The sequence below is a fragment of the Salmo salar genome, chromosome 10 (genome assembly GCF_965601325.2).
Source record: "Salmo salar chromosome 10, fSalSal1, whole genome shotgun sequence".
NCBI lineage: Eukaryota > Metazoa > Chordata > Actinopteri > Salmoniformes > Salmonidae > Salmo > Salmo salar.
In genome coordinates, this window is record NC_138300.1 from 62,708,175 (window position 1) to 62,734,287 (window position 26,113).

At 41.7% G+C, this 26,113-nt stretch overlaps 1 protein-coding gene and 1 long non-coding RNA gene across 2 annotated transcripts; one reads left to right on the forward strand and one right to left on the reverse strand.

Annotated features, from left to right (window-relative positions):
• Positions 1 to 1,582: 1,582 nt before the first annotated feature.
• On the reverse strand, positions 1,583 to 24,705 carry sat2b (spermidine/spermine N1-acetyltransferase family member 2b). The gene is given in 6 exon segments (NM_001173905.1): positions 1,583 to 2,151; positions 2,355 to 2,395; positions 2,647 to 2,748; positions 19,714 to 19,797; positions 19,887 to 19,938; positions 24,605 to 24,705. Coding segments are annotated over 6 exon segments (522 nt in total). The 5' UTR covers positions 24,668 to 24,705; the 3' UTR covers positions 1,583 to 1,971.
• LOC106560680 (uncharacterized) lies at positions 22,052 to 23,198 on the forward strand. Its single transcript, XR_001318649.3, has 2 exons — positions 22,052 to 22,527; positions 22,862 to 23,198. It is a non-coding gene; the product is annotated as an uncharacterized LOC106560680 (long non-coding RNA).
• Positions 24,706 to 26,113: the final 1,408 nt, after the last annotated feature.

Sequence of the window (26,113 nt, forward strand, 5' to 3'; positions counted from 1 at the left end):
GCTCCTGAAGCTATGGGCCAAAATTCACCCAACTTATTGTGGGAGGCTACCTGAAACGTTTGACCCAAGTTAAACAATTTAAAGGCAATGCTACCAAATACTAATTGAGTGTATGTAAACTTCTGACCCACTGGGAATGTGATGAAAGAAATAAAAGCTGAAATAAATCACTCCACTATTATTCTGACATTTCACATTCTTAAAATAAACTGACCTAAGACAGGGAATTTTTACTAGGATTAAATGTCAGGAATTGTGAAAAACTGAGTTTAAATGTATTTGGCTAAGGTGTATGTAAACTTCCGACTTCAACTGTATACTGTAGCTAAGAAAGTAGTAAGCTGTTAGTAGCCCATGTGTCTCACCTAATAATTTGGTCCCTTCCCTTCTCATAACTTAGCCTACTGTTCTGACTTGGTGGTGCACATAAAGCCTGTAGCCTGTTTTAGAGAAATGTAATCATTGAATATTGTAAGAGCTTTCATTGTCTGCTAAAATGCCCCCTTTATTTATCCTATGGTTCTGACTTGGTGTACAAGGAGAATACTGTAAGAACGGCCCATGTTCTGAATTCGGTCGCTGTACATTTCAAAAGTGCGGAACAAATAGTTACGTTGACTACGTCCGTCCTAGCTCGCTCATAAATGTTTTAATCGAAATTACAGATTGCCTTTTATCCACCCATCGTCCCCTTATGCCATAGTTTGTACATCTCAATTGTCAGTAGAAACCACATTTGTTAAAGCAACTCAGCCATGTTTTTTTTAAAGGCAGTAAATGAGGCTGAAGGAACTGTTTTGCTAACAGACAAAGCTCCGCTGATAGCCAGGTGTAGTGGTGGTAAGGATTCACTCCATGGTGCTGAAAAGAAAGCTCTGCTGTTGGGACAGCTTTATGTAGGCCCTAACAGTTTGTGGGCACCGTTTTGGGGGTAGAAGCTGTTAAGGAGCATTTTGTCCCTAGACTTGGCGCTCCGGTACCTAGATGTTGAATTGACGATGTGGCCAGTGGTTAGAGACGATTAAAGCCTAATTGCAATATATTTATTTTGTAGTTGAAACAATGGTACATCTCTCTATGTTTGTTCTAAATGTGTTTTAGGGCTTACTATTTTTATGGCAGAAAATGATTTTTAACATGTACTCAGGTCAAGATTACCTCACAAAAATTACTTATTTCTTATGTAAAACCTTTTTTTAAATTGTCTGTATTTATATATGCAGGCTGCTAAAATCTATATTAAAAGTTATGACTTTAATTATTTAGCAAAACTAAAGTTGATTGAGTTTTCCTAAATTATTTGGCACCCTCAAGTGGTAGAGGGTTAATATGCTCACAATGTTCAGACAAATGCTCAACCGGCTATGTGCTAGTGCAATGTTGCTGCTATATCACCACTTCCTGCACGGCCTGCAAAACTACTGCTGTACCTCCAAGTTATGAATTTACATTTTCTGAATTATAGATTTAGGTTTAATACAGCTTGAGGACACATCAACCTAAACAAATTATATTTATACACATAAAGTACATAGTACCACTCATTCCAGGATTTTTCTTTATTTTTCTCTACATTGCAGAATAATAGTGAAGACATCAAAACTATGAAATAACACATTATGGAGTAACCAAAAAAGTGTTAAACAAATCAAAATAAATTTGAAGTATTCACCGTTTGCCTTGATGACAGCTTGAATGAGTAGGTGTGTCCAAACTTATTTATATATTTATATTTATATATATTTATATATATATATAAATAAATGTAATAATGTTTGACTATATTTAAATGCACATTAAACATAAAGAAGGACTGGGAGTTTGTTTTGCATCGCCCGGGGCTCCGGCTGAGCGGAGTTTCCATTAGTCCTAAAGTGAAAAGTGAAATTTCCACCCACCAATGCAAAATGAACCTGCCCACTGTGTGATGTTATGGGCGGAGGTAAACTAGACCCAGGCCTATAAAATGCTCTAATCTTTAGGTGCTTCCTTAGCTAATGTGTCCAGGGTTTGTCCATCAAACCGTAAGAAGTGCCAACCTTCTTTGGCAGTCAGGTCCTCGGCACCCTTGGCAATGTAGAAATCTAGTGATGGTTTGTTCCATTCTAGGACAGATAACTGCAGCCGCACACACTGCTTCTCCACCCCTACCTAGAGAAGCAACCATACACAACTAATCAATCATAGAGAGAACACAGCATCACTTCTATTCAGAGGATGTGGTTCAATGGCAATAAATGAACCTTCTTATCACACAATGTCATTCATGTGTCAGTCATACATAATTATGAACATGGTAGATAGATGGAGGAGTTCCAGTTGGGATCAGCCATACAGTGGAACATGAAACCGACCTGAGCTACTTTGGCCATCAGTCCCTTTCCGATGCCTTTTCCTACAGGGAGAAAAATAAACAGACATGAGGTGGAGCATTTCTAGCCTAACAGCAGTACTTTCTCAAATCATTCCCGTGTTTAAACACCAAATGCAAAGCCCAAAGTGTAATTTATTTCTTCCAATTTTCCATTTCTTTCTATACATCTGGTAGAACATCTGGCTGATTCAATTATGAACTTAACAGATACTGTTGTACAGATACTGTAGTATAGTTGTACAGTAGGCTAATAAGTGTCCATGCATATTTACCTCTAAAGTCAGGCATTACATAGAGGTCCTCCATGTACACTGACCGCCCTTTCCATGTGCTGTAGGTGTAGAAGTAAAGGGCGTATCCAACAACGGTGTACCCTTCACACAACAAACAAGCAGTGTCAGCTGATACCCAACTAACAATTATAGGAAGAGAGAACGTTTTTGTAATGTTCCCCTAATTTTTGAGCGTCCAGTTTTCCATTAGTTAGGAGAACATTCTATGTTAGCAAAAAACCTTCTGAGAACTGTTTTAGACCGTTTTGGTGTTAAAGTTAGGAGAACATTCCCTTAATGTCAAGCAGAACTTATCTAGAGCACAGTTACAATGTTTTCTGAATATTAATGTTCTAGACACATTTTATGGGACAGTGCAAGAACATTAATGTGTATCAGTTGTCAGGATGTCACCTGATGGTCCCAAATGTTTATGTTTCATTACACATCACACCTTGTTACTGTTGCCAAGCCCATAAATTCCTTGATTGGTGAACCACTGATCAATTCACAGCTCTTTTTGTCTGTTGGCGTTGTTTGGGATACTCACACACAGTGCTTTTGACATACTTTTTTTTTTTACACAAATTTTCTCCTCAATTTTGAGATACCCAATTGGTAGTTACGACCTTGTCTCGTCGCCAAAACGTGTCCCACCAAGCCGCGCTGCTTGACACACTGCTCGCTTAACCTGGAAGTCACCCGCACCAACGTGTCAGAGGAAACACTGTTCAACTGACAACCCAAGTCAGCTTTGCTCCGGCCCGCCACAAAGAGACGCTAGAGCACGATGAGACAAAGCCCCCCAGCCAAACCCTCCCCCGGACGGTCAATTGTGTGCCACCCTATGGGGCTCCTAGTCATAGCTGTAGTGGCACCTCAGTACTGCGATGCGATGTAGTGCCTTAACCCGCTGCGCCACTCAGGAGGCCTAAACTTATATACAGTATTTGACATACATGATGACATTGTGCATGTTCATTTATTCAGTAATTATTATTCAACATGTCCTTACCTGGGTTTGAATTTGCAACCTCTTGGCTCACAGCATTCAGATCTTTCTGCTACGCCACCATGTCTGTGTTGGTCATCATTGATTCTGAATAGTTATCTAATGTTGGTGGGGCATATTAACCTGTTCTAAAGATACTCCTCAATCACTATGATCAAAAGTGTTCTTTTGACTTTTTACTGAGATTTACTTCAACGTGCATTCACCCTATTGCTCCCACCTATCAAGTTCAACTATTGTTGCTTACCTAGATGACACTGAATGTTCCTGTAGTATTTTCTGTAGATGGGTGAAAACAACGACAATTGACTCCATTTTGAATTCAGGCTGTAACACAACAAAATGTGGAATACTTTCTGAAGGCACTGTATGTTAAAAGCACTGTGTGTGAGTATCTCTAACCTTGCCAACAGACAAACAGCTATGAATGGATCGGTAGTTCATCTAACAGGGCCTTTATTGGTTCGACAACAGTAACAAGACATGATGTGGAATTAATTTTTCACATTAATGTTGTTGCAACATTCTGATGAAACTCTAGAACTTGGGAGAACAGATGCTGCTGGAAGTGGTGTTGAAGGGCTAGTAAGAGGCACCCTTTCCTCTGGTCTAAAAAACTTTTCCCAATGCCCCAGGGCAGTGATTGGGGACATTGCTATGTGTAGGGTGCCGTCTTTCAGATGGGACATTAAACGGCTGTCACGGATCTACACAAAATACTCCATAACGTCAGTGAAAAGAAATATAAATGTTTACAAATAAATAAAAACGAAATAACTAAAATGTCTTAGTTATATGCAGTCACCTCAAATTATTGACACCCTTGATAAAGATGAGAAAAAAAGACTAAATAAATAATACAAATTCTGAGCTATATTGTATGCAAAAAAGGGGGAAATTAGATTATACTAATACAATTTCTCAGAGAAAGAGCTTTTGTTTAAAAATTTAATCTCAAAAAGATAGCTGTCAAAATGAAGGCAGGTAGTTTGCCCCCGATGATGCATTGGGCAGACCGCATCATGCTCTGGAGAGCCCTGTGGTTGCGGGCGGTGCAGTTGCCGTACCAGGCGGAGATACAGCGTGACAGGATGCTGTCAATTGTGCATCTGTAAAAATTTGTGAGATTCTTAGGGGCCAAGCCAAATTTCTTCAGCCTCCTGAGGTTGAAGAGGTGCTGTTGCATCTGCTTCACCACACTGTCTGTGTGGGTAGACCATTTCAGATTGTTAGTGATGTGTACGCTGAGGAACTTTAAGCTTTTCACCTTCTCCACTGCGGTCCCGTTGATGTGGATAGGGGCGTGTTCCCTCTGCTGTTTCCTGAAGTCCACGATCAGCTCCTTTGTTTTGTTGACGTTGAGGGAGAGGTTATTTTCATGACAGCACTCCACCAGGGCCCTCACTTCCTCCCTGTAGGCTGTCTCATCATTGTTGGTAATCAGGCCTACTACTGTGATGTCGTCTGCAAACTTGATGATTGAGTTATAGGCCTGCGTTGCCACGCAGTCATGGGTGAACAGGGAGTACAGGAGGGTGCTGAGAACGCACCCTTGTGGGGCCCCTGTGTTGAGGATCAGCAAAGTGGAGGTGTTGTTTCCTACATTCAACACCTCGAAGTGGTCCGTCAGGAAGTCCAGGACCCAGTTGCACAGACCCAGGGCCCCGATCTTAATGATGAGCTTGGAGGGTACTATGGTGTTGAAGGCTGAGCTATAGTCAATGAACAGCATCCTTACATAGGTATTCCTTCTTGTCCAGATGGGATAGGACAGTGTGATGGCGATTGCATCGTCTGTTTTTTGGGGCGGTAGGCAAATTAAAGTGGGTCTAGGGTATCAGGTAAGGTAGAGGTGATATGATCCTTAACTAGCCTCTCAAAGCACTTCATAACGACAGAAGTGAGTGATATGGGGCGATAGTCATTGAGTTCAGTTACTTTTGCTTTCTTGGGTACAGGAACAATGGTGGCATCTCGAAGCAATTGGGGATTAGGATAGGGAGAGATTGAATATGTCTGTAAACACTCCAGCCAGCTGGTCTGCACATACTTTGAGGAAGCGGCTAGAGATGCCGTCTAGGCCAATAGCCTTGCAAGGGTTAACACGCTTAAATGTCCTACTCACGTCGGCCATGGAGAACGAGAGCCCACAACTCTTGGGAGCGGGCCGCGTCGGTGGCACTGTGCTATCCACAAAGCGGGCGAATAAGGTATTTAGCTTGTCCGGGAGCAAGACGTCGGTGTCCGTGATGTGGCTGGTTTTCTTTTTGTAATCCGTGATTGTCTGTAGATCTTGCCACATACGTCTTGTGTCTGAGCTGTTGAATTGCGACTCCACTGTCTCTGTCCTGACGTTTTGGCTGTTTGATTGCCTTACAGAGGGAATAACTACACTGTTTGTATTCAAATGAGTCATAGTGGGCTGAACAAGCAAGGAGATGGGCAGAGCCAGGCAAGAACTAGAGAGATCCTATTGGCACATTCTAGCATGCGTCTGCATATTTCCGTTAGGGAAAGCCTATTCTGAAGTGCGCGTGTGCAGGGACTCAATTCGCCTTTGCACTCCTTCTACACAGCGCAATTTTTTAAAACTTTTGCAAAGGGTAAAGTCTACAAAACTTAGTCCACTCTGTCCATTGCAGACTATAGTTTTGGGAAAAAAAAAAAAAAAAATGTATTGAGAGCAAATGTTTCATTGATGAGAAAATGTGCAGAATATTGGCCAAAATCCCTCTCGCTACATCTTCTCCCACTGCCCACCAGTGGGCTTCCTCTCACCTCCATATTTGGTAGTGAGTGGAAACTCCAAGCGGATGCTTCATATTTATACGCCCAGTGAAATATCTGTCTCATTGTTCTATCTGTGGTATTGGCTTGAGGGGGAATATACACAGCTGTGACTATAACCGAAGATAATTCTCTCGGTCGGCATTTGATTGTGAGGTATTCTAGGTCGTATGAACAAAAGGACTTGTACGTATTTCTGTACGTTGTCACAATCACACCATGAGTAGTTAATCATGAAACATACACCACCGCCTTTCTTATTCCCGGAGAGTTCTTTATTCCTGTCTGCGCGATGTACTGAGAACCCAACTGGCTGCATGGATGGGGACAGTATATCCCTAGAGAGCCATGATTCTGTGAGTATGTTACAGTCCCTGATGTCTCTCTGGAAGAAGATCCTCATCCTGAGCTCGTCTACTTTATTGTCCAGAGACTGAACATTAGCAAGTAATATACTCGGAAGCAGTGGATGGTGTGCACGCCTCCTGAGTCGGACTAGAAGCCTCTGGGATGAGTTCAATTGCCCTGGGGGGAACGAACAAAGGATCCAATTCGGTAAAGTCATATTCCTGGTCGTAATGCTGGTGAGTTACCACCGCTCTGATATCCAAAAGTTATTTCCGGCTGTATGTAATAACACAAAAATCGTTCTGGGCTAATAATGTAAGAAATAACACAGGCAGCGGTCTAAGGCACTGCATCGCAGTGCTAGAGGCGTCACTACAGGCCTTGGTTCGATTCCAGGCTGTATCACAACCGGCCGTGATTGGGAGTCCCATAGGGCAGAGCACAACTGACCCAGCGTCGTCTGGGTTTGGCCGGGGTAGGACGTCATTGTAAATAAGAATTTGTTCTTGAATGACTTGCATAATTAAGTAAAAGGTTAAATAAAAAAATAAAAATATTTTTTTAATACTGCAAAGTTGCTTAGGAGCTAGAAGCAGAGCTGCCATGTCTGTCGGCGCCATCTTGCCTGGGTACTTTTATATTGACATTACAATGATTTAGAGCTTTTTAAAAGGAAACTCAAAAAAATATATATTCCATCGTCTCTGTCAGGTCCACATTGGGTAGACCTCAATAGAACAATTTGAAGTTACTATGAAATAATAAAATATTTAAATTGTGTATATTACTTAGTTTTTATTTGATGACTTTATTATTTTTTTACCTTAAAGTTATCTCATCTCTGCTCAGACAGTAGCAGTCAGCCAACCAGTTATTCTCCCTATTTAGCTAGATTGCCTAAGTATTCTTCAGAGCAGTCTGATGAAATCATGACTTGTTCTTCAAAGTAGATAAGTTATACTTTCACAAACTGTCTCTGTCCCTCTCGTGGTTCTGTTGTGTACATTCCTCTCTCATGCGATCTATGCAGTTTGCGTGTATCTAACGTATCGTAGCAGGCGTAAAAGTGTATCCATCCAGAGATCTGTATAACGATGAGATGCTCATGCCTCCGCCCTAACAATAGGAGTCATTGTCCCAAAGGCGGGAAGGCAGGCGACAAAATAATCCCATAGAAACGCAAAGGCCTTATTTTTGACAGATTTTGGCGAGAGTGAAACCTCTCACTTCGACTTCCTCTCTGATCGGTCTCTGTCCGAAACAGAAAACAACTGACGCAGTGGATTATGGTCATTGTAGTTAATTACCACGTTTCTGCACTGAACTAGGTTTGAATATTTGCCTAATGAAAACTGCCATTAGCCCAGCGTCCCACAAGGTTCTAGATTTGATTTCTCTTGCAAATGATTTCATGTCTCTCGAGAAACAGTGCGTTGGGCTCACAAAAAATACTAACTAAATGGAATATAAGTATTTGAACTGTTTTTTATTTTTTTAAATCACTCAGCACTAGTATTCACTATTGTGTTTTTTGTGGACGTCTGTATTATACTACAGTATTCACTGTAGTATTTTTGCGGACTTTACGGTAGTACTCACTGTAGTGTTTTTGCGGACATGACTGTAGTATTCTCAGGGCCGGCTCTCCCATTAGGCAAGATTAGGCGGCCGCCTATGTCGGCACTTGAATTTGGGGTGGCATAGAGCCTATTGGCTGCCGCCCTCCGGCACCCCCGATTGGCTACTACACAGCCGGTGCCCCAGCCACCAGCTCATAGCCGTTGCTTCAGTTCCTGCCCCCACCCCATTCCTGCTTCTCCCGAAGTTCACTCCCACTGTCCTTAGTAGCTATGGTGATGTGTGTGTTTATATGGGATTATCCAATTGTGAAACATCAATAAAAATGAATCTGCCAATCAAATTATTGTTTTGTTTTTTAATGTTTGTGTGCGACTTAGACGATTTGTGATTAAGGCAGTAGCCTAACCTAGCCTGTTAACATTAGCTAGCTACTACTAGTGGATATAATTTCAGCTAAAAGTAAGCTATAGAGATTTCAAACAAGATTTGCTACCATGTCTAAGAGACAAAAACTATCAGGAAGCAAATATTTAAAAAAACGAATGAGAAAAGAGGCACAATCTCTAAACCAAATAAATCCTCTGCTTAAATGAAAGGAACATGCAGCATTGTCCATCAGCCGGTGTGGAGAAGGGCAAGCCTCCGAGGACAAGCTGTTAATTCGCCAAGATGGACGAGCCCCAGTTCGCTGGTTCTAACAGCGAAGAGGGCGAACCGGAGGAGTCCGAGCCATCCACTTCCACCGATGACGACAGCTCTCTGTGTGGACAAGAACAGGTGGTAGCACCAGGCCTAGCCACACCTCAAAGCAATGCCGGCGGAGAGCTACCATCTTGGACCCGGACTCAGATTTGTCGCTTCCCGTCCCTGATGACAGTGGTGGTGCTGCTGCTAAATCCGACTCCCAGACAAAAAACATAAAAGATCCCGGTGAGTGGCAAAAATGTATGAATGGATCTTTACAGGATATATGTTAGTGCAGGCTGGGCCACATCAGGGAAAAGGGGGGCATTTCCCAAGAGATGAGGGGCCACTACAATAGGAGGATGGCGAACGGGGAGAGAGTGGAGAGACCATGGCTTGTCTATTCCAAGCAAAACGATCCAGCCTTCTGTTTTTGCTGCAAACTTTTTACACACGATTGCAAATCTGCGCTGGTCAGGGATGGAACCAGGGACTGGAAGAATCTGTGCTTCCTCCTCAGCTCGCATGAGAAGTCACATGACCACCTACAGTTTCCAGAGGTGGAAGGAGCTGGAGATCAGGCTGGTGTCCAAGCAAACTATTGATGCCCAAGCCCGGCTATTGACGGAGAGACTCTCCACTGGCAGTAGGTGCTGCATTGACTCATAGCCCTGATACGTGTAATGGCAATGAGCCAAATAATGGGAACTTTCTGAAGTTTGTGGAAATGCTGGGTATTTTTGATGGAATCATGAAGGAGCATGTAAGGAGTGTACAATCCAAAGAAACACATGCGCGACCTCTAAAATAATCCAGAACGAAATCATTGACATGCTGGCACAAGAGATGCAGCAGACAGTGTGCAGTGAGCTAAAAGCGGCTAAATATTTTTCTATAATTTTGGACAGCACACCAGACAAGAGCAAAACAGAGCAGACGGCCATGGTGGTGCGTTTTGTTTCAACCGAGGATGATGGGTCAGTGTGCACTAGAGCACTTCCTGGAGTTTAGTGAACTGCTTGACGCAACAGGAGTTGCTCATTTCAAAACTACAGAAACATGACAACATGGACATGGACATGGACATGAGAGGGCAAGGGTATGACAAGTTCAAAAGAGAGTGCAGGATATCAATCCAAGGCCCTTTTTTGTGCCATGCAGCACGCACTCACTGAACCTGGTTCTCTCTGATGAAGCATCATGTTGCTTGGAGGCTCCTGAGTTTTTTTAACACCATCCAACACCTATTTAGCAAAAAAATGTAATAATAATAATAAAGTCGGAAGTTTACATACACTTAGGTTGTAGTCATTAGAACTCGTTTTTCAACCACTCCACAAATTTCTTGTTAACAAACTATAGTTTTGTCAAGTCGGTTACGACATCTATTTGTGCATGACACAAGTTACATCCCTTTATTGTTTAGATGTTAAAAATATATATAATGTTTTGCAAAGGTGTTGTCTGGTCCGTTGCATTTCTCAGAACTGTTGACCCAACTCAATAGGTGGCCTGTCATGTGTCTTATGTTCTGCGTGAGGTGTTCCCCTCATTAAACAGTAACTGGCTTAGTCTGGTACTTATTCTATTTTAGGTAACATTAGTCAGTAGGTGTTACTACAATATACCACAGTCATGAACGTGAAAACACAAGAGTAATTACTACAGTATACTACAGTCATGTCTGCAAAAACTCTACTGTAAATACTATAGTATACTCAGGGACATTATACTCACTGGACATTCTGCCACCCTAGGTGAGACAAAAACTGCCGCCCCCCCCCTCCGAAGAAACATGAGCAATGGACACTAGACCGGTGGAAATCTGTCCTTTGGTCTGATGAGTCCAAATTTGAGATTTTTGGTTCCAACCACGGAGGGTGGGAACAGATGATCTCTGCATGTATGGTTCCCACCGTGAAGCATGGATGTGTGATGGGTGCTTTGCTGGTGACACTGTCAGTGATTTATTTAGAAGGCACACTTAACCAGCATGGCTACCACAGCATTCTGAAGCGATATGCCACCCAATCTGGTTTGCGCTTAGTGGGACTATCATTTGTTTTTTTCAACAGGACAATGACCCAACACATCTCCAGGCTGTGTAAGGGCAATTTGACCAAAAAGGAGATTGATGGAGTGCTGCATCAGATGACCTGGCCTCCACAATCACCCGACCTCAACCGAATTGAGATGGTTTGGGATGAGTTGGACCGCAGAGTGAAGGAAAAGCAGCCAACATGTGCTCATCAAATGTGGGAACTTCTTCAAGACTGTTGGAAAAGCATTCCAGGTGAAGCTGGTTGAGAGAATGGCAAGTGTGCGCAAAGCTGTCATCAAGGCAAAGGGTGGCTATTTTGAAGAATCTAAAGTTTATTTTGATTTGTTTAACACTTTTCTGGTTACTACATGATTCCAAATGTGTTATTTCATAGTTTTGATGTCTTCACTATTATTCTACAATGTAGAAAATAGTTTTAAAAAATGAGTAGGTGTGTCCAAACTTTTGACTGGTACTGCACAGTTGAAGTCAGAAGTTTACATACACCTTAGCCAAATACATTATTTAAACTCAGTTTTTCACAATTCCTGACATATAATACTAGTAAAAATTCCCTGTCTTAGGTCAGTTAGGATCACCACTTTATTTTAAGAACGTGAAATGTCAATAATATGCTGCCACCCCCAATGCTGCCACCCCCGTGCTTCACGGTTGGGATGGTGTTCTTCGGCTTGCAAGCCTCCCCCTTTTTCCTCCAAACATAACGATGGTCATTCTGGCCAAACAGTTCCATTTTCTGTTTCATCAGACCAGAGGACATTTCTCCAAAAAGTATGATCTTTGTCCCCATGTGCAGTTGCAAACCATGGTCTGGCTTTTTTATGGCGGTTTTGGAGCAGTGGCTTCTTCCTTGCTGAGAAGCCTTTCAGGTTGTCGATACAGGACTCGTTTTACTGTGGATTTTGATACTTTTGTACCTTTTTCCTCCAGCATCTTCACAAGGTCCTTTGCTGCTGTTCTGGGATTGATTTGCACTTTTCGCACCAAAGTACGTTAATCTCTAGGAGACAGAACACATCTCCTTCCTGAGCGGTATGACGGCTGCATGGTCCCATGGTGTTTATACTTGTTTGTACAGATGAATGTGGTACCTTCAGGCATTTGGAAATTGCTCCCAAGGATGAACCACAATTGTGGAGGTCTACAATATATTTTTCTGAGGTCTTGGCTGATTTCTTTTGATTTTCCCATGATGTCAAGCAAAGAGGCACTGAGTTTGAAGGTAGGCCTTGAAATACATCCACAGGTACACTTCCAATTGATTCAAATGATGTCAATTATCCTATCAGAAGCTTCTAAAGCCATGACATCATTTTCTGGAATTTTCCAAGCTGTTTAAAGGCATAGTATGTAAACTTCTGACCTACTGGAATTGTGATACAGTGAATTATAAGTGAAATAATCTGTCTGTAAACAATTGTTGGAAAAATAACTTGTGTCATGCACAAAGTAGATGTCCTAACCGACTTGCCAAAACCATAGTTTGTTAACAAGAAATTTGTGGAGTGGTTGAAAAACGAGTTTTAATGACTCCAACCTAAGTGTATGTAAACTTCTGACTTCAACTGTATCCTAGCATGAATGTCGGGTAAAGACTGACTCAACTCAAAAGGACTGACAGTGACTCCTCTATTTCACCACGCTTCCCACCGGGTCTGCGTCACAACAAACGATGGGCGTCACAAACACCAGGAATCTTCAACTTCAATTGCTCCACCGCGACACTTAACGCTACCCCAGAAATCACTCCTTTCAACGGTGCAAAGCAAAAAACAGATCTTGACCGAAGTTGCGTGACACGGATCACCTGCTCCATCTGGTTGGAAGAAACACAAACAAATATTACAAGTCCACTTCAAGTTACTTTCACTGATTCAACTGCACCCAACTCCTTTCCCACCCATTCCTACTGCACCAGATTCTTCTTTATCGTGTCCATTGATGTCAGGCTCGGGTTCTGAGCTCTTCACCACACCTTCCACCTCACTTAACTCGCCCTCATTCACTTCCACTTCACCTCCAGAACTCGGTGTGGTGCAAAGCTCACTGTTCGCACGTGACACCAATCTTCTTCGACACTCCATCTCCATTTTTATTGCCATCTTCCTCAAATTCAAATCCAACCTCTGCTTTCCACATTCCCTTCATCTTTTCCCCCCCTCCATTCCTCCTCAGAAATCCACCTTTCGGTGTCCTATCGTGGAAATATTCAGTCAATCATATTTCTCAAATAACAGAGCCTGTGAGTTCAAACAGACTTTTATTACACCATAATAAAAGCTGAGTTGGTTCATGAAAACAACTGACTTTCCAGTCTTGGCACATACTTCTTACACGGAACCCAAACAGGCTGCAAGCATGCGCCATCGTGCATACATTTATTTTTGTCCCCCTACATCAAACGCGATCACGACACGCAGGTCAAAATATCAAAGCAAACTCTGAACCAATTACATTAATTTGGGGACAGGTCGAAAAGCATTAAACATGTATGGCAATTTAGCTAGTTAGCTTGCTGTTGCTAGCTAATTTGTCCTGGGATATAAACATTGAGTTGTTATTTTACCTGAAATGCACTAGGTCCTCTACTCCGACAATTAATCCACACATAAAACAGCCAACCGAATCGTTTCTAGTCATCTCTCCTCCTTCCAGGCTTTTTCATCTTTGAACTTATATGGTGATTGGCATCTAAACTTTCATAGTATTATCACGACGACCGGCAAAACAGTTCGTCTTTCAATCACCCACGTGGGTATAACCAATGATGAGATGGCACGTGGGTACCTGCTTCTATAAACCAATGAGGAGATGGGAGAGGCAGGACTTGCAGCGTGATCTGCGTCCGAAATAGGAATGACTTTATTTTAGCCCTTGGCAACGCAGACGCTCGTTGACGCACACGAGCAGTGTGGGTGCAATAATTGAATAACATGGATTTCAAAATGTATTTTGCAACGCTTGCGCACGCGACGTGTCCGGTCTGGTCAGCATGTTATACATTTTTCCTCCTTACGTCACACATAGTAACTCCTCTTAATGACTCATTCCCTCTGGCATTTAGCCACCGTTATCTTATTGCCTTGCACTAATTTTAGTTTGGTGTCATATTAGGGCATGGAAACTGTAGAGCCACACCAATAGTTCAAAAATACAGACATGTTCTCGACTAAGAGGTGCATGGATGTAGGACCATAGCAACAGTCCATAGCACTTTACAAAAATAACCACACGTCATCCTGCTAGCTCCTCCGAAAGGAACACCCATGTTCTGGAAAAGACCCAAGAGGTGTAACCATAGCAACAGTACATATTAGGGCACAACACTATCACAGAAATAACCAGTCACGTCCACTCCCCAGACAGGTGCATGTCTAATGGTGTCTAATGACCCAGACCCACATATAGAGTGCACTCATCTTGCGGACTATCCTGAAATGTATAATGGCCACACATGTTCTGGAAAATTCTCAATAGTCCCTGTCCCAATATTCCTCTTCTCCCGACTTTGCTTGCAGCCCGGTGGCATCTCAATGTAACTCCATCTCACAATAGTCCTGCTCAACTCGGAAATGTGTCTTCGTGACGAGATCCTGAGGCCCATTGTGAGGCATCTGTGACCAACAGATGCATATCTGTATTCCCAGACATGTGAAATCCATAGACTAGGGCCTAATTTATTTATTTAAATTGACTGATTTCCTCATATGAATTTATACTCAGTAAAGTCTTACAAGTTGTTACATGTGTTTATATTTTTGGTCAGTATAAATACCCAGATAGTGACTTGCTCTACTCAGACAATCATAAATACTTAAGACTTGAAGTCACATATCATTATCAAAGAGAGAGAGAGTATATATATATATATATATATATATAGCTTTACCCATTTATATGCTTTTTTCATTTGCATATAGTCATTGATTATTGCCACTAAAAGATGATTCATTATGTATGTTCATTGCTGTTATTGCCCATTATTATTTGCACCTTGCGTCTCCTTTTAGATAACCTTTACTCCATACAAAGCCAAACAAGACTCAATTCAAGAGTCTTGGTCTCATGTCAACAACTGTCACTCATCCCCTGTACTGTATCATCTCCATTACCTGAATCTATGAAGACTTAAATTGAACTGCATCACTGCCTCCGCCTGCTCTTTAACTGGAGTCACACAGTAGATGGGCATCACCATAACCCTCATCTTAATCTCAATCAATCAGTTACAATCTTGTAACAGAAGAATATTGTGTGACAGGCTAGGAACCAAGGTTTTGGTCAGTGTTTCCCTGGGCACCCTTATTAGAGGAGGACATGCAAGAACTGTATAAAAGCACCCCTTGATCATGTTCAGGGGAGAGCTTTGTAACGGGAAGGTCTTTTTTGTGTATAGACTGTACGGCAGCGTCGGTTTGTTTCTGTGAGAAACCATTTGGTGACCATGCTGTCTTGAATAAATGTTAGGGGTGTGGTCGATAGTTCTGAATGGTGTGTTGAGTTACAATTTTTAAGATGTTCCTTATGTAAAGCCACTGCAATGTCATCCTTTTGTTTTCAGCTGATTTGTTTGAAGAGGCTTTGCTGGTTTGAGGTCCAGGCAGTTTATTGGCAGCGCCCTCCAATAAGGTTACTGTCTTTAAGTAGTAATTTGTATTTCTAAAATATCGATTCACGTAAATTAACTGTTATTTTCTACCATCAGAAGCACAGTATTGTTTCTCTCTGTTTTTGTGAACTTGAATCTCTGAAACCATTGTTGTATATCCAGTGGAAGTAACAGATCAAAGAAGTCATTTTGGTGCACTCTTGTTAATGAATTATGTGTGTCAAACAAGCAAACCTAATCCTCAAACTTTAAACGTTGCTTGTTCTTCATATCTGCCTCTATATGGTTTCCCTTTATTTGGCCTAGAACCTGTCTAACGTTTAGATGTTACAATTGTAATACATCGTTTATATTTTTGCTAAGGTGTTGTCTGGTCCGTTGCATTTCTCAGAACGGTTGACCCAACTCAATAGGTGGCCTGTCACGAACCTGTGAGTCTTATGTTCTGGATTAGGTGTTCCCCTCATTAAACAGTAACCGGCTTAGTCTGGTAGTTATGCCATTTTTGCTAACTCTAAATCGGCAGGTGTTACTATATACTACAGTTAAGTCCTCAAAAACACAAGTGAAAACTATATTTTACTACAGTCATGTCCAAACACTTGTGAATACTATAGTATATAAATATAGTAATACTACAGTATTTAGACCATAGTATACTATAGCATTTTTTTCATGTCGCCACTGGGGTAGAAAAATTTGCGTGTACAATCCCTGTCATCATCACCATGGGGAAAGAGACAAATGTTTGTTGACTTTCATAAATCAGGCAATGGGTACAAAAGGAAACTACTGAAAAAACAAATATAGATCTTACCATCATTAGGGCAACATTTAAGACGTTTAACCTGCCTGGTAGAGGATCCAAATGTGTTTTGTCCCCCCGCACAGTGAGGAAGATGCTTCAGGAGGCAAAGAAAAGTCCAAAGGCCACAGTTGGAGAATTTCAGAACTTGGTTGCATCTTGGGGTCTACAATTAGACACCACAGCCATAATAATAGGCTACTTGGAAGGGTTGACATAAAAAAGCCTTTATTGAGAGCAACCAGAAAATGTAAACGGCTGCAGTTTGCTAAATGGCATTGGCACTTGGATTGGAATTGGGTGCTATGGGCAGATGAGATGAAAATAGAGCTCTTTGGCCATGCAGACCAGTGCTGGGTTTGGCTTTGAAAGAATGATGCATGCACAGAAAATAATACCATACCTAAAGCTGTAAAACATGGTGATGGGGCTGTTTTGCTTCCACTGGTCCTGGGGACCTTGTGATCAACAGCATCATGAACTCTACCAACTACCAAGTCATTTTAGCCACAAACCTGGTTGCCTCTGCCCAGAGACTGAAACATGGCCGCAAGTGTATCTTCCAGCAAGACAATGACCTCAAACACACATAAAAATCAACATTTTGCAATGGCCATCTCAGTCACCATACTTGAATCCAATTGAAAACCTGTGGTTTGAATGGAAGAGGGCTGTCCATAAGTGCAGATCGAAGGATATCAAAGATAATGTTAGGGTTGAACTGGCTATTTGTTTGCATAGCCTATATATACTGCTCAAAAAAATAAAGGGAACACTTAAACAACACAATGTAACTCCAAGTCAATCACACTTCTGTGAAATCAAACTGTCCACTTAGGAAGCAACACTGATTGACAATAAATTTCACATGCTGTTGTGCAAATGAAATAGACAACAGGTGGAAATTATAGCCAATAAGCAAGACACCCCCAATAAAGGAGTGGTTCAGCAGGTGGTGACCACAGACCACTTCTCAGTTCCTATGCTTCCTGGCTGATGTTTTGGTCACTTTTGAATGCTGGCGGTGCTTTCACTCTAGTGGTAGCATGAGACGGAGTCTACAACCCACACAAGTGGCTCAGGTAATGCAGCTCATCCAGGATGACACATCAATGCGAGCTGTGGCAAGAAGGTTTGCTGTGTCTGTCAGCGTAGTGTCCAGAGCATGGAGGCGCTACCAGGAGACAGGCCAGTACATCAGGAGACGTGGAGGAGGCCGTGGGAGGGCAACAACCCAGCAGCAGGACCGCTACCTCCGCCTTTGTGCAAGGAGGAGCAGGAGGAGCACTGCCAGAGCCCTGCAAAATGACCTCCAGCAGGCCACAAATGTGCATGTGTCTGCTCAAACGGTCAGAAACAGACTCCATGAGGGTGGTATGAGGGCCCGACGTCCACAGGTGGGGGTTGTGCTTACAGCCCAACACCGTGCAGGACGTTTGGCATTTGTCAGAGAACACCAAGATTGGCAAATTCGCCACTGGCGCCCTGTGCTCTTCACAGATGAAAGCAGGTTCACACTGAGCACGTGACAGACGTGACAGAGTCTGGAGACGCCGTGGAGAACGTTCTACTGCCTGCAACATCCTCCAGCATGACCGGTTTGGCGGTGGGTCAGTCATGGTGTGGGGTGGCATTTCTTTGGGGGGCTGCACAGCCCTCCATGTGCTCGCCAGAGGTAGCTTGACTGCCATTAGGTACCGAGATGAGATCCTCAGACCCCTTGTGAGACCATATGCTGGTGCAGTTGGCCCTGGGTTCCTCCTAATGCAAGACAATGCTAGACCTCATGTGGCTGGAGTGTGTCAGCAGTTCCTGCAAGAGGAAGGCATTGATGCTATGGACTGGCCCGCCCGTTCCCCAGACCTGAATCCAACTGAGCACATCTGGGACATCATGTCTCGCTCCATCCACCAACGCCACGTTGCACCACAGACTGTCCAGGAGTTGGCGGATGCTTTAGTCCAGGTCTGGGGGGAGATCCCTCAGGAGACCATCCGCCACCTCATCAGGAGCATGCCCAGGCGTTGTAGGGAGGTCATACAGGCACGTGGAGGCCACACACACTACTGAGCCTCATTTTGACTTGTTTTAAGGACATTACATCAAAGTTGGATCAGCCTGTAGTGTGGTTTTCCACTTTAATTTTGAGTGTGACTCCAAATCCAGACCTCCATGGGTTGATAAATTGGATTTCCATTGATTATTTTTGTGTGATAGTGTTGTCAGCACATTCAACTATGTAAAGAAAAAAGTATTTAATAAGATTATTTATTTCATTCAGATCTAGGATGTGTTGTTTAAGTGTTCCCTTTATTTTTTTGAGCAGTGTAATATAACGGAGAAGCTATGCTACAATATTAAGTATATAAACTATGGATAAGTCAACTGCTGAAGAACTACACCCGACAACAGGAAGTGCGTCACGAGGCTAGGACCAGCCTGCACGCCAACGATAGGATGAGTAAGTTTAAACATGCTCATCCTCCCTCTGACAGGCCAGCAGTGAGCCGGAACTATCTCTGTCAGAGTATTTAAGGATGAACAAAGGATGTGTAGTTCTCTTCGCTGTTTTGCCCTGCGTGGTGTTACAGTGAGACCGTATATACGAACATCATATTTACCATTCAAGTGTTTGCATTAATTAAAGTACAAAGAAAACATGAGTTACTCTTTGCTAAATAATTTGTTCTAATACCAGATTCGAATTGACGCGACCCAACAATAAGGAAAGATTCTCCATGGAGTAATGGTCTAAGATCCCTCCCAATGTGTTCTCCCATCTTATAAAACATTATAGAAAAAGGCTCAGTGCCGTTATCCTCACAAGGGGAGGGTACACAAAGTATTAACAGTTCAGGAGTAAACAATTGCTTAGCAAATCACATAATTTGTATGAACTCACTCTGTGTGCAACATGATTGTTGAATGACTAGTACCCCACAATGGTCCCTCAGTCGAGAAAAAAAAAAACCTTTGACAGAGTATTTGGTATAGATCAATGACAATTAAATCAATTTTAATCCCACTTTGTAATAAAATGTAAAGAAATCCAAGGTGAATACTAATGATTAGGCACTGCAATCTGATCAAATTTGATATGAACATATGAGCTTCCATACAAGCACAATACATTTTCACATGTACAGGCATTAAGTTGCATTGAAATGCAGATCTTTTACCATCTTTGGTCCTGTGTTCATCTGGCACTTCAGCGATCAGGCACTCATAGAAGGGGTTTGGAGAGAACCCATCACGCTCCAACTCTGGGGTGCCAGAGAAACGGAGACATGTTAAGTTCAGGCTCAAGTTTAAAGAAATAACTTTAAATTACTGGCAAAAGTTGTAAAATAACCTTCATGAGAAGTCTTCACCTGGTCTGGCATTTTCTCATACACAGCCAACTCCTAAGAGAAACAGACAAATGTGGGGGGTGGAAATGTAAAAAGACAGTACGCCTACATGAAGAAACTTAAGGTTACTTAAAGTAACCATGGTTCTATGATGGTGTCTCCTCGTAGGGGCAGAGTCTCAGGAAGATCCAATGACACAATGTCTTTCATAGACAGACAAGAGCAACGGTCAATAGCGGACCACTTCACTTCCCATGTAAGTAGGGTGATGGGGGTCAAAATAAGACTTTGGTTCTGGTGTATTCCATGATATAGTGGAGCTTCTCAGAAACACAGAACACTATATTTCATCAGGATAGGACTTACTATTGTTGATCTTATTTTCAAGTCATCGGAAAAGGTCAATTATAATCCCTTCTGATGAGGCACCAAATTACCTGTCTGGATTCTTAAATTCAACACTTTCTGTCCAATATCTCAAGATAGGGTGGTCATATTGTTATGACATTAGTAACCATATAAGCTTCCTGCCATCCAGGACCTCTATACCAGTCAGTGTCAGAGGAAGGCCCTAAAAAATGTCAAAGACTCCAGCCACCCTAGTCATTGACTGTTCTCTCTGGTACCGCACGGCAAGCAGAACCAGAGCGCCAAGTCTAGGTCCAAGAGGCTTCTAAACAGCTCCTAACCCCAAGCCATAAGATTCCTGGACACCTAATCAAATGGCTACCCAGCCTATTTGCACGGAATACATCATTACAGTAACTTAAGCCCACTCACTTTGAGTAGGGTGGTCATATTATTACCAGATCTTCATGCAAAATAGAGTTTAACAATTTGAAGAAATTAGAAGTCGTTTTATACTACGTTATGCTAACTATATATGTAGTATGATAATTCGTCTAAGGAATTTTAGAAAATACTGCATGTTAAACCCATCCAGTCAGGTGAACATATTGTTAACATATATTTATTGGGCTATATTGGCGTTGGAATCACCCCTTTTCTTTCTTCCACCTTGGTGGGAATAAGCAGCACGAAGCGTTCAAATTCGAGTGCTTGGTTTAGTTCATCCAGTACGGGGGAAGCAGTAGCCATAGCTATGGGCGAGATGTTCTGTTAGCTGGGTTATACGTGTGCTACTTAAAGCCGGACCGTGGGGTCTGTACAGCTCGGCTAGTTAGTAGTAGCTTAGTGGGCTAAATTCTTAGCTGTAGTTAGCAATGCCTTAATGTTTTTCATTTGCTGGTGACCAGCACCAGTGTAGCAGCATGCTGGTCACCAGCAATTGGCAAGGGACAAGGGGAGGGGTGTTGGAGTTCTCCTTTGGTTTTCCGTGACTTGGTTTGAATTAAAAACAAACTTTATTGCATAATAAAATGCAAAGAAGAAAAATAAAAAAAGATAATTTAGGAGGGGGGTTGGGTTGAGTAGAGAAAACAAACCTGGCTTAGGGTAAAGGTTCAGGGGGTAGGGTTGGGAATAGATTACAGACCCGGTTTAGGGTAAAGATTTGGGTTGGGGGACGGGTTTAGTAACTTTATAAAAACTAGAAAGGGGGGAGTGGATACTTGCTCTTCAGAATACTTGTAATGTGAGTGATTGTTGTTGTTCGTTTTGTTCCATTGTCCAGCAGGAGTTGTCAGAGAGGATTACGCACAAGTCTCCTCCTGAGCATCAACACACCGGGCACACGGCGGTCTAGATCTCAGCTCACTATTCGGGTAAGTATTGGGTATGATCATGTAGCCTACTCCTTCTCATTTAGCCAACTTAATTCCATAATTTTAATTCCATTTTGCATTGATTAGAAAAACCCCACTTCACATGGAGCCTCTTAAAATAGGCCTATATATTTTTTCTAAAAATGATATACTCTCCGAAGTACTTCAATACTAACGTCTTTTCAAATAATCGTGCCCATCCCCAATGTAAAACGTTGTAGGCCTACACGTCTATGTTTTATAGCCTATGCAATGACTATTAGGCCATAGCAGCGTGTTTGTCCGCAAGGCTGAAGATGTATCTCCTAATTAAATTCATTCTTAAGGGGTTTACAGACAATATGCAAACAAAGTCGACGGAGCGTAGTGCAGTGTTGCAATTTCATTTTTCGTCACAAGAGGAGTGGCTCCTTGTAATATGCTCAGTTGTTCAACGCCGTTTTATTCTACCTGGAAATTGAAACTCGACGTCTCATTCCTTGCAAAGACTGAGGGGAAGTATTGAGTGAGTTTTTCAACTGAAGTATTTGACGGTATCCCTTTTGGTATAAACATGGAAGAGATGGACGTTCTGCTACTTGCAAGCGTCCTTTTTTATGCTTTTATTTGAGAGATGTCTTTGTCCAGTTTTGAGGAGCGTCTGTGCGAGCTGGTGAAAATGAGAACCTTCACAATTCTTCGATGCGGTAGCTTTCGGACAAGGACACAAAAAACAGCTGGAGGGAGATATCACGAAATTTGAACACTGATACTGATATCAAAGATACAGGTCCCGAATCTTTCTCCATGTATGTTCGCAATCTGAAAATGTTGAAGGCGGCTAGGAGTAGGGCTGGTGTTTGTGTCCCACCTATTGTCTGACAACTGGATTGGTTTCGTGTTCACGTCAAACATCGCAAGACAGACACTAATATGCCAGGTACGGTATGTACTTGTCATGCAGCCGAGTCCTTTTGTACAGTGTGTGTTTTGTGATCTTATGTTTAGCAGACCTAGTTAGAACATGTCAAATCAACTCTTTTCTGGATGGGAGAAATTGTGAGGGGGAAATATTAGATTCCTGTGTTGTCATCATAATGATTAGCAGACCTAGTTAGAACATCTGGAAACAGACACTTCAATGGCCACTACAAATGTGTTAATTAGATTGAGATGTTTATGAAATCAGTTCTTTTGATTAAGCTTTTTAACTCAAAAGGAGCCCATGGAGATGATTTAAGATGGCTTCTATTGTATTCACCATCTGCTTGTAGGTGTTGAAAGGGGATGGTGTTTTGGACAGTTCAGAGACGGAGCAGAGCCCTGAGGGCCAATCTACAGGTGGTTCATCGGCCCTTGATTTAGCATCTCCCCGGCCTGGTTCATCACCTCTCCGGCCCATTGCCCAACGTACCGTCCAGGTGCCCCCTTGCTCTCTGCAGCTGGCTCTGATTGTAGTGTAATAAAACAGGCAGGCAGCGTCTCGTCTGTGGTGGTCGGCGAACTCTCGACCTTCTGGCCTGTAGCCCTGCGTGGCATGGACTGTGCCACAAAAGCATGCTGAAGTGGTAATCGATATTCAATCTTATAAATAAAGGGTCTCTACAGTTATTGTTATTTGTGGCCGTAATCATTATTTTTGAGTTAATTCAATGAGGGGGTGCAAAACAATGTTTACCCTACAAGAGGAGTCATGTGAAAATATGTTTAACAATGGAGAAAGGAGGTGCATTTTTTTCATGACACCTCAAAATGACCTTTATGGGTCCTCACTTGCTACATTCAAAAAGCTGCAATAAGAGCTATGACGCTCATTTTATTGTAAAATCTACAGAGTTGTAATCTTTGGGTGTCACTGAGTAGGCTGATACCCCATTTTATGGGTGCACAGTATAGGTAAGGCTATACAGTAGACATGTATGCCTCCAATGCAATATGCGGTCTAATACAGGGGGTACCGGTACCGAGTCAATGTGGAGGCTATATACAGGGGGTACCGGTACAGAGTCAATGTAGAGGCTATATACGGGGGGTACCGAGTCAATGTCAAATCAAAGTTTATTATTTGTCACGTGCGAATACAACAGGTGTAGACCTTACAGTGAAATGCTGAATACAACAGGTGTAGACCTTACAGTGAAATGCTAAATACAGCAGGTGTAGACCTTACAGTGAAATGCTAAATACAGCAGGTGTAGACCTCACAGTGAAATGCTGAATACAACAGGTGTAGACCTCACAGTGAAATGCTGAATACAACAGGTGTAGACCTTAGTGAAATGCTTACTTACAGGCTCTAACCAATAGTGCAAAAAAGGTGTTAGGTGAAGAATAGGTAAGTAAAGAAATAAAACAACAGTAAAAAGACAGGCTATATACAGTAGCGACGATATATACAGTAGCGAGGCTACATACAGACACCGGTTAGTCAGGCTGATTGATGTAGTATGTACATGTAGATGTGGGTGGCGGGACACAACGCAGATAGCCCGGTTAGCCAATGTGCGGGAGCACTGGTTGGTCGGCCCAATTGAGGTAGTATGTATGTGAATTTATAGTTAAAGTGACTATGCGTATATGATAAACAGAGAGTAGCAGCAGCGTAAAAAGAGGGTTTGGGGGGGACGGGGGGGACGACGACACACAATGCAAATAGTCCAGGTAGCCATTTGATTACCTGGAGGCTATATACAGGAGAAACTGAGTCAATGTGCGGGGGTACAGGTTAGTCAAGGCATTTGTACATGTAGGTAGGGGTAAAGTGACTATGCATAGATAACAAACAGCAAGTAGCAGCAGAGTAAAACGTTTTGGACGAATGATTACACAGTACAAGCCATTACGCAACGTAACAAACCTTTAATCAAACAATGCACCCCAGGTTTCTAACCAACATTCTACTTCCATCCTTACATAACTTGCAGAATGTAAAAATACATCTGCACTTGAACTGCAAAATTACTTTCTGACTGCAACATGTGACAGGTTGAGTGTACGACGTTGTTTAGCAAACTCACCATAATCATTCTAGATATTTCCTTACAATCCTCTTTTCTTGCAGCGCGGACTTTAAAATTCATTTTTAAACCTGTATTTTAGCGGACGTAGGCTACAGTATAAACAAACTACAGCAACGACTCGACTGATATCGACTTGAACAAATCAATTGGAAAGATTTCATCACTGTCTCGTCAGCGACTTCCGGTTCACGGAATTTCAGATTAAAAAAAATAAAAGTAATCCACGTAATAGTATAAAACGTCAATAGCCTGTATTTATTAACGATATGCAAAAAATAATTGTTTAAACATTAACAATGATTCATAACTTTTTATATTCTGATAAAATAAAAACTTAAGAATGAAACATCGGCACAAAGAATCGTTTTTCCTGTACAGTGCTATATTTGTACCGTATAGTGTCCAGGCACCCCATTTTAAGCTGTTTGACAACAGTAAAAGTTCAGCAACACTCTGTATTATTCAGTGCCCCATGAAATGATACAATATATACATTCTACAGACCTTACTGAGTATTCCTTAGAGTACTTTTACTGCAGCACATGGAATAGTTTTTGCTCTATATATGTATTCCATATACAGTGATTTGCATTGTGGCCAATGGAATGGGTGGATTAAAAAGCCAGCAGCAACACTCCATATTATTCAGTGCCCCATGAAATGACACCATTTATTGATTCTACAGACCTTACTGACCCTACTCCACTTTGCCATCACACAAATCATTGTTTTTCCTGCACAGTGCTCTATTTAAGATCTTTGACCACAGTACAAGTCCAGCAACACTTCCTATGACCTAGCTTTTTGTTCAAGCTCATCTGATTTGCATTCTAGGAACTCTTGTGAGTAGACTGGACCCTGGTTTAATGGACACACATCAATCGTTTTCCCGTACAGTGCAATTTGTTTGTGCAATACAACAAAAATACAGTAAGACTTTTCTTAAACCATAATTTAAAAATTGAATCATTGAACAATAGCAGCAGTAAATAAACAAGAATCATACCATCAAAATATTGACTTATTAAATTTGTACATATATATATATATATAATATATATATGTATTTAACCAGTAGGCCATAATTATGTTCTTGACATTGATTTACTTAGCTCCAAACATTTCTCAATGTGCTCCACATTATTATATTATGTATTTTATTTAAAGTCATTCTCTTTAGTTTAGATTTCCCCCATGTAGTTATATATATTTTTTTACGTATCAACATTATGTAAAGCTGCCAAATATCATATTAAAGATTTCACAATCAGCTAAAATAGTACTTCCGGAATTTTGGAAATGTTCGAAATAAAAGTCCCCCACGTAATAGTAGAACAATTGTCATTAACCTATATTTATTCACGATTTATGAAAAATAATTGCCTAAAATAGAACAATGATTCATATGTCTTCATATTTAAATGTGTGTATAATAAACTCCCGAGTGCATATCACTGGATATGCAATACATATTGGTTTATATTTTATATTATTTATTTCTCCTTT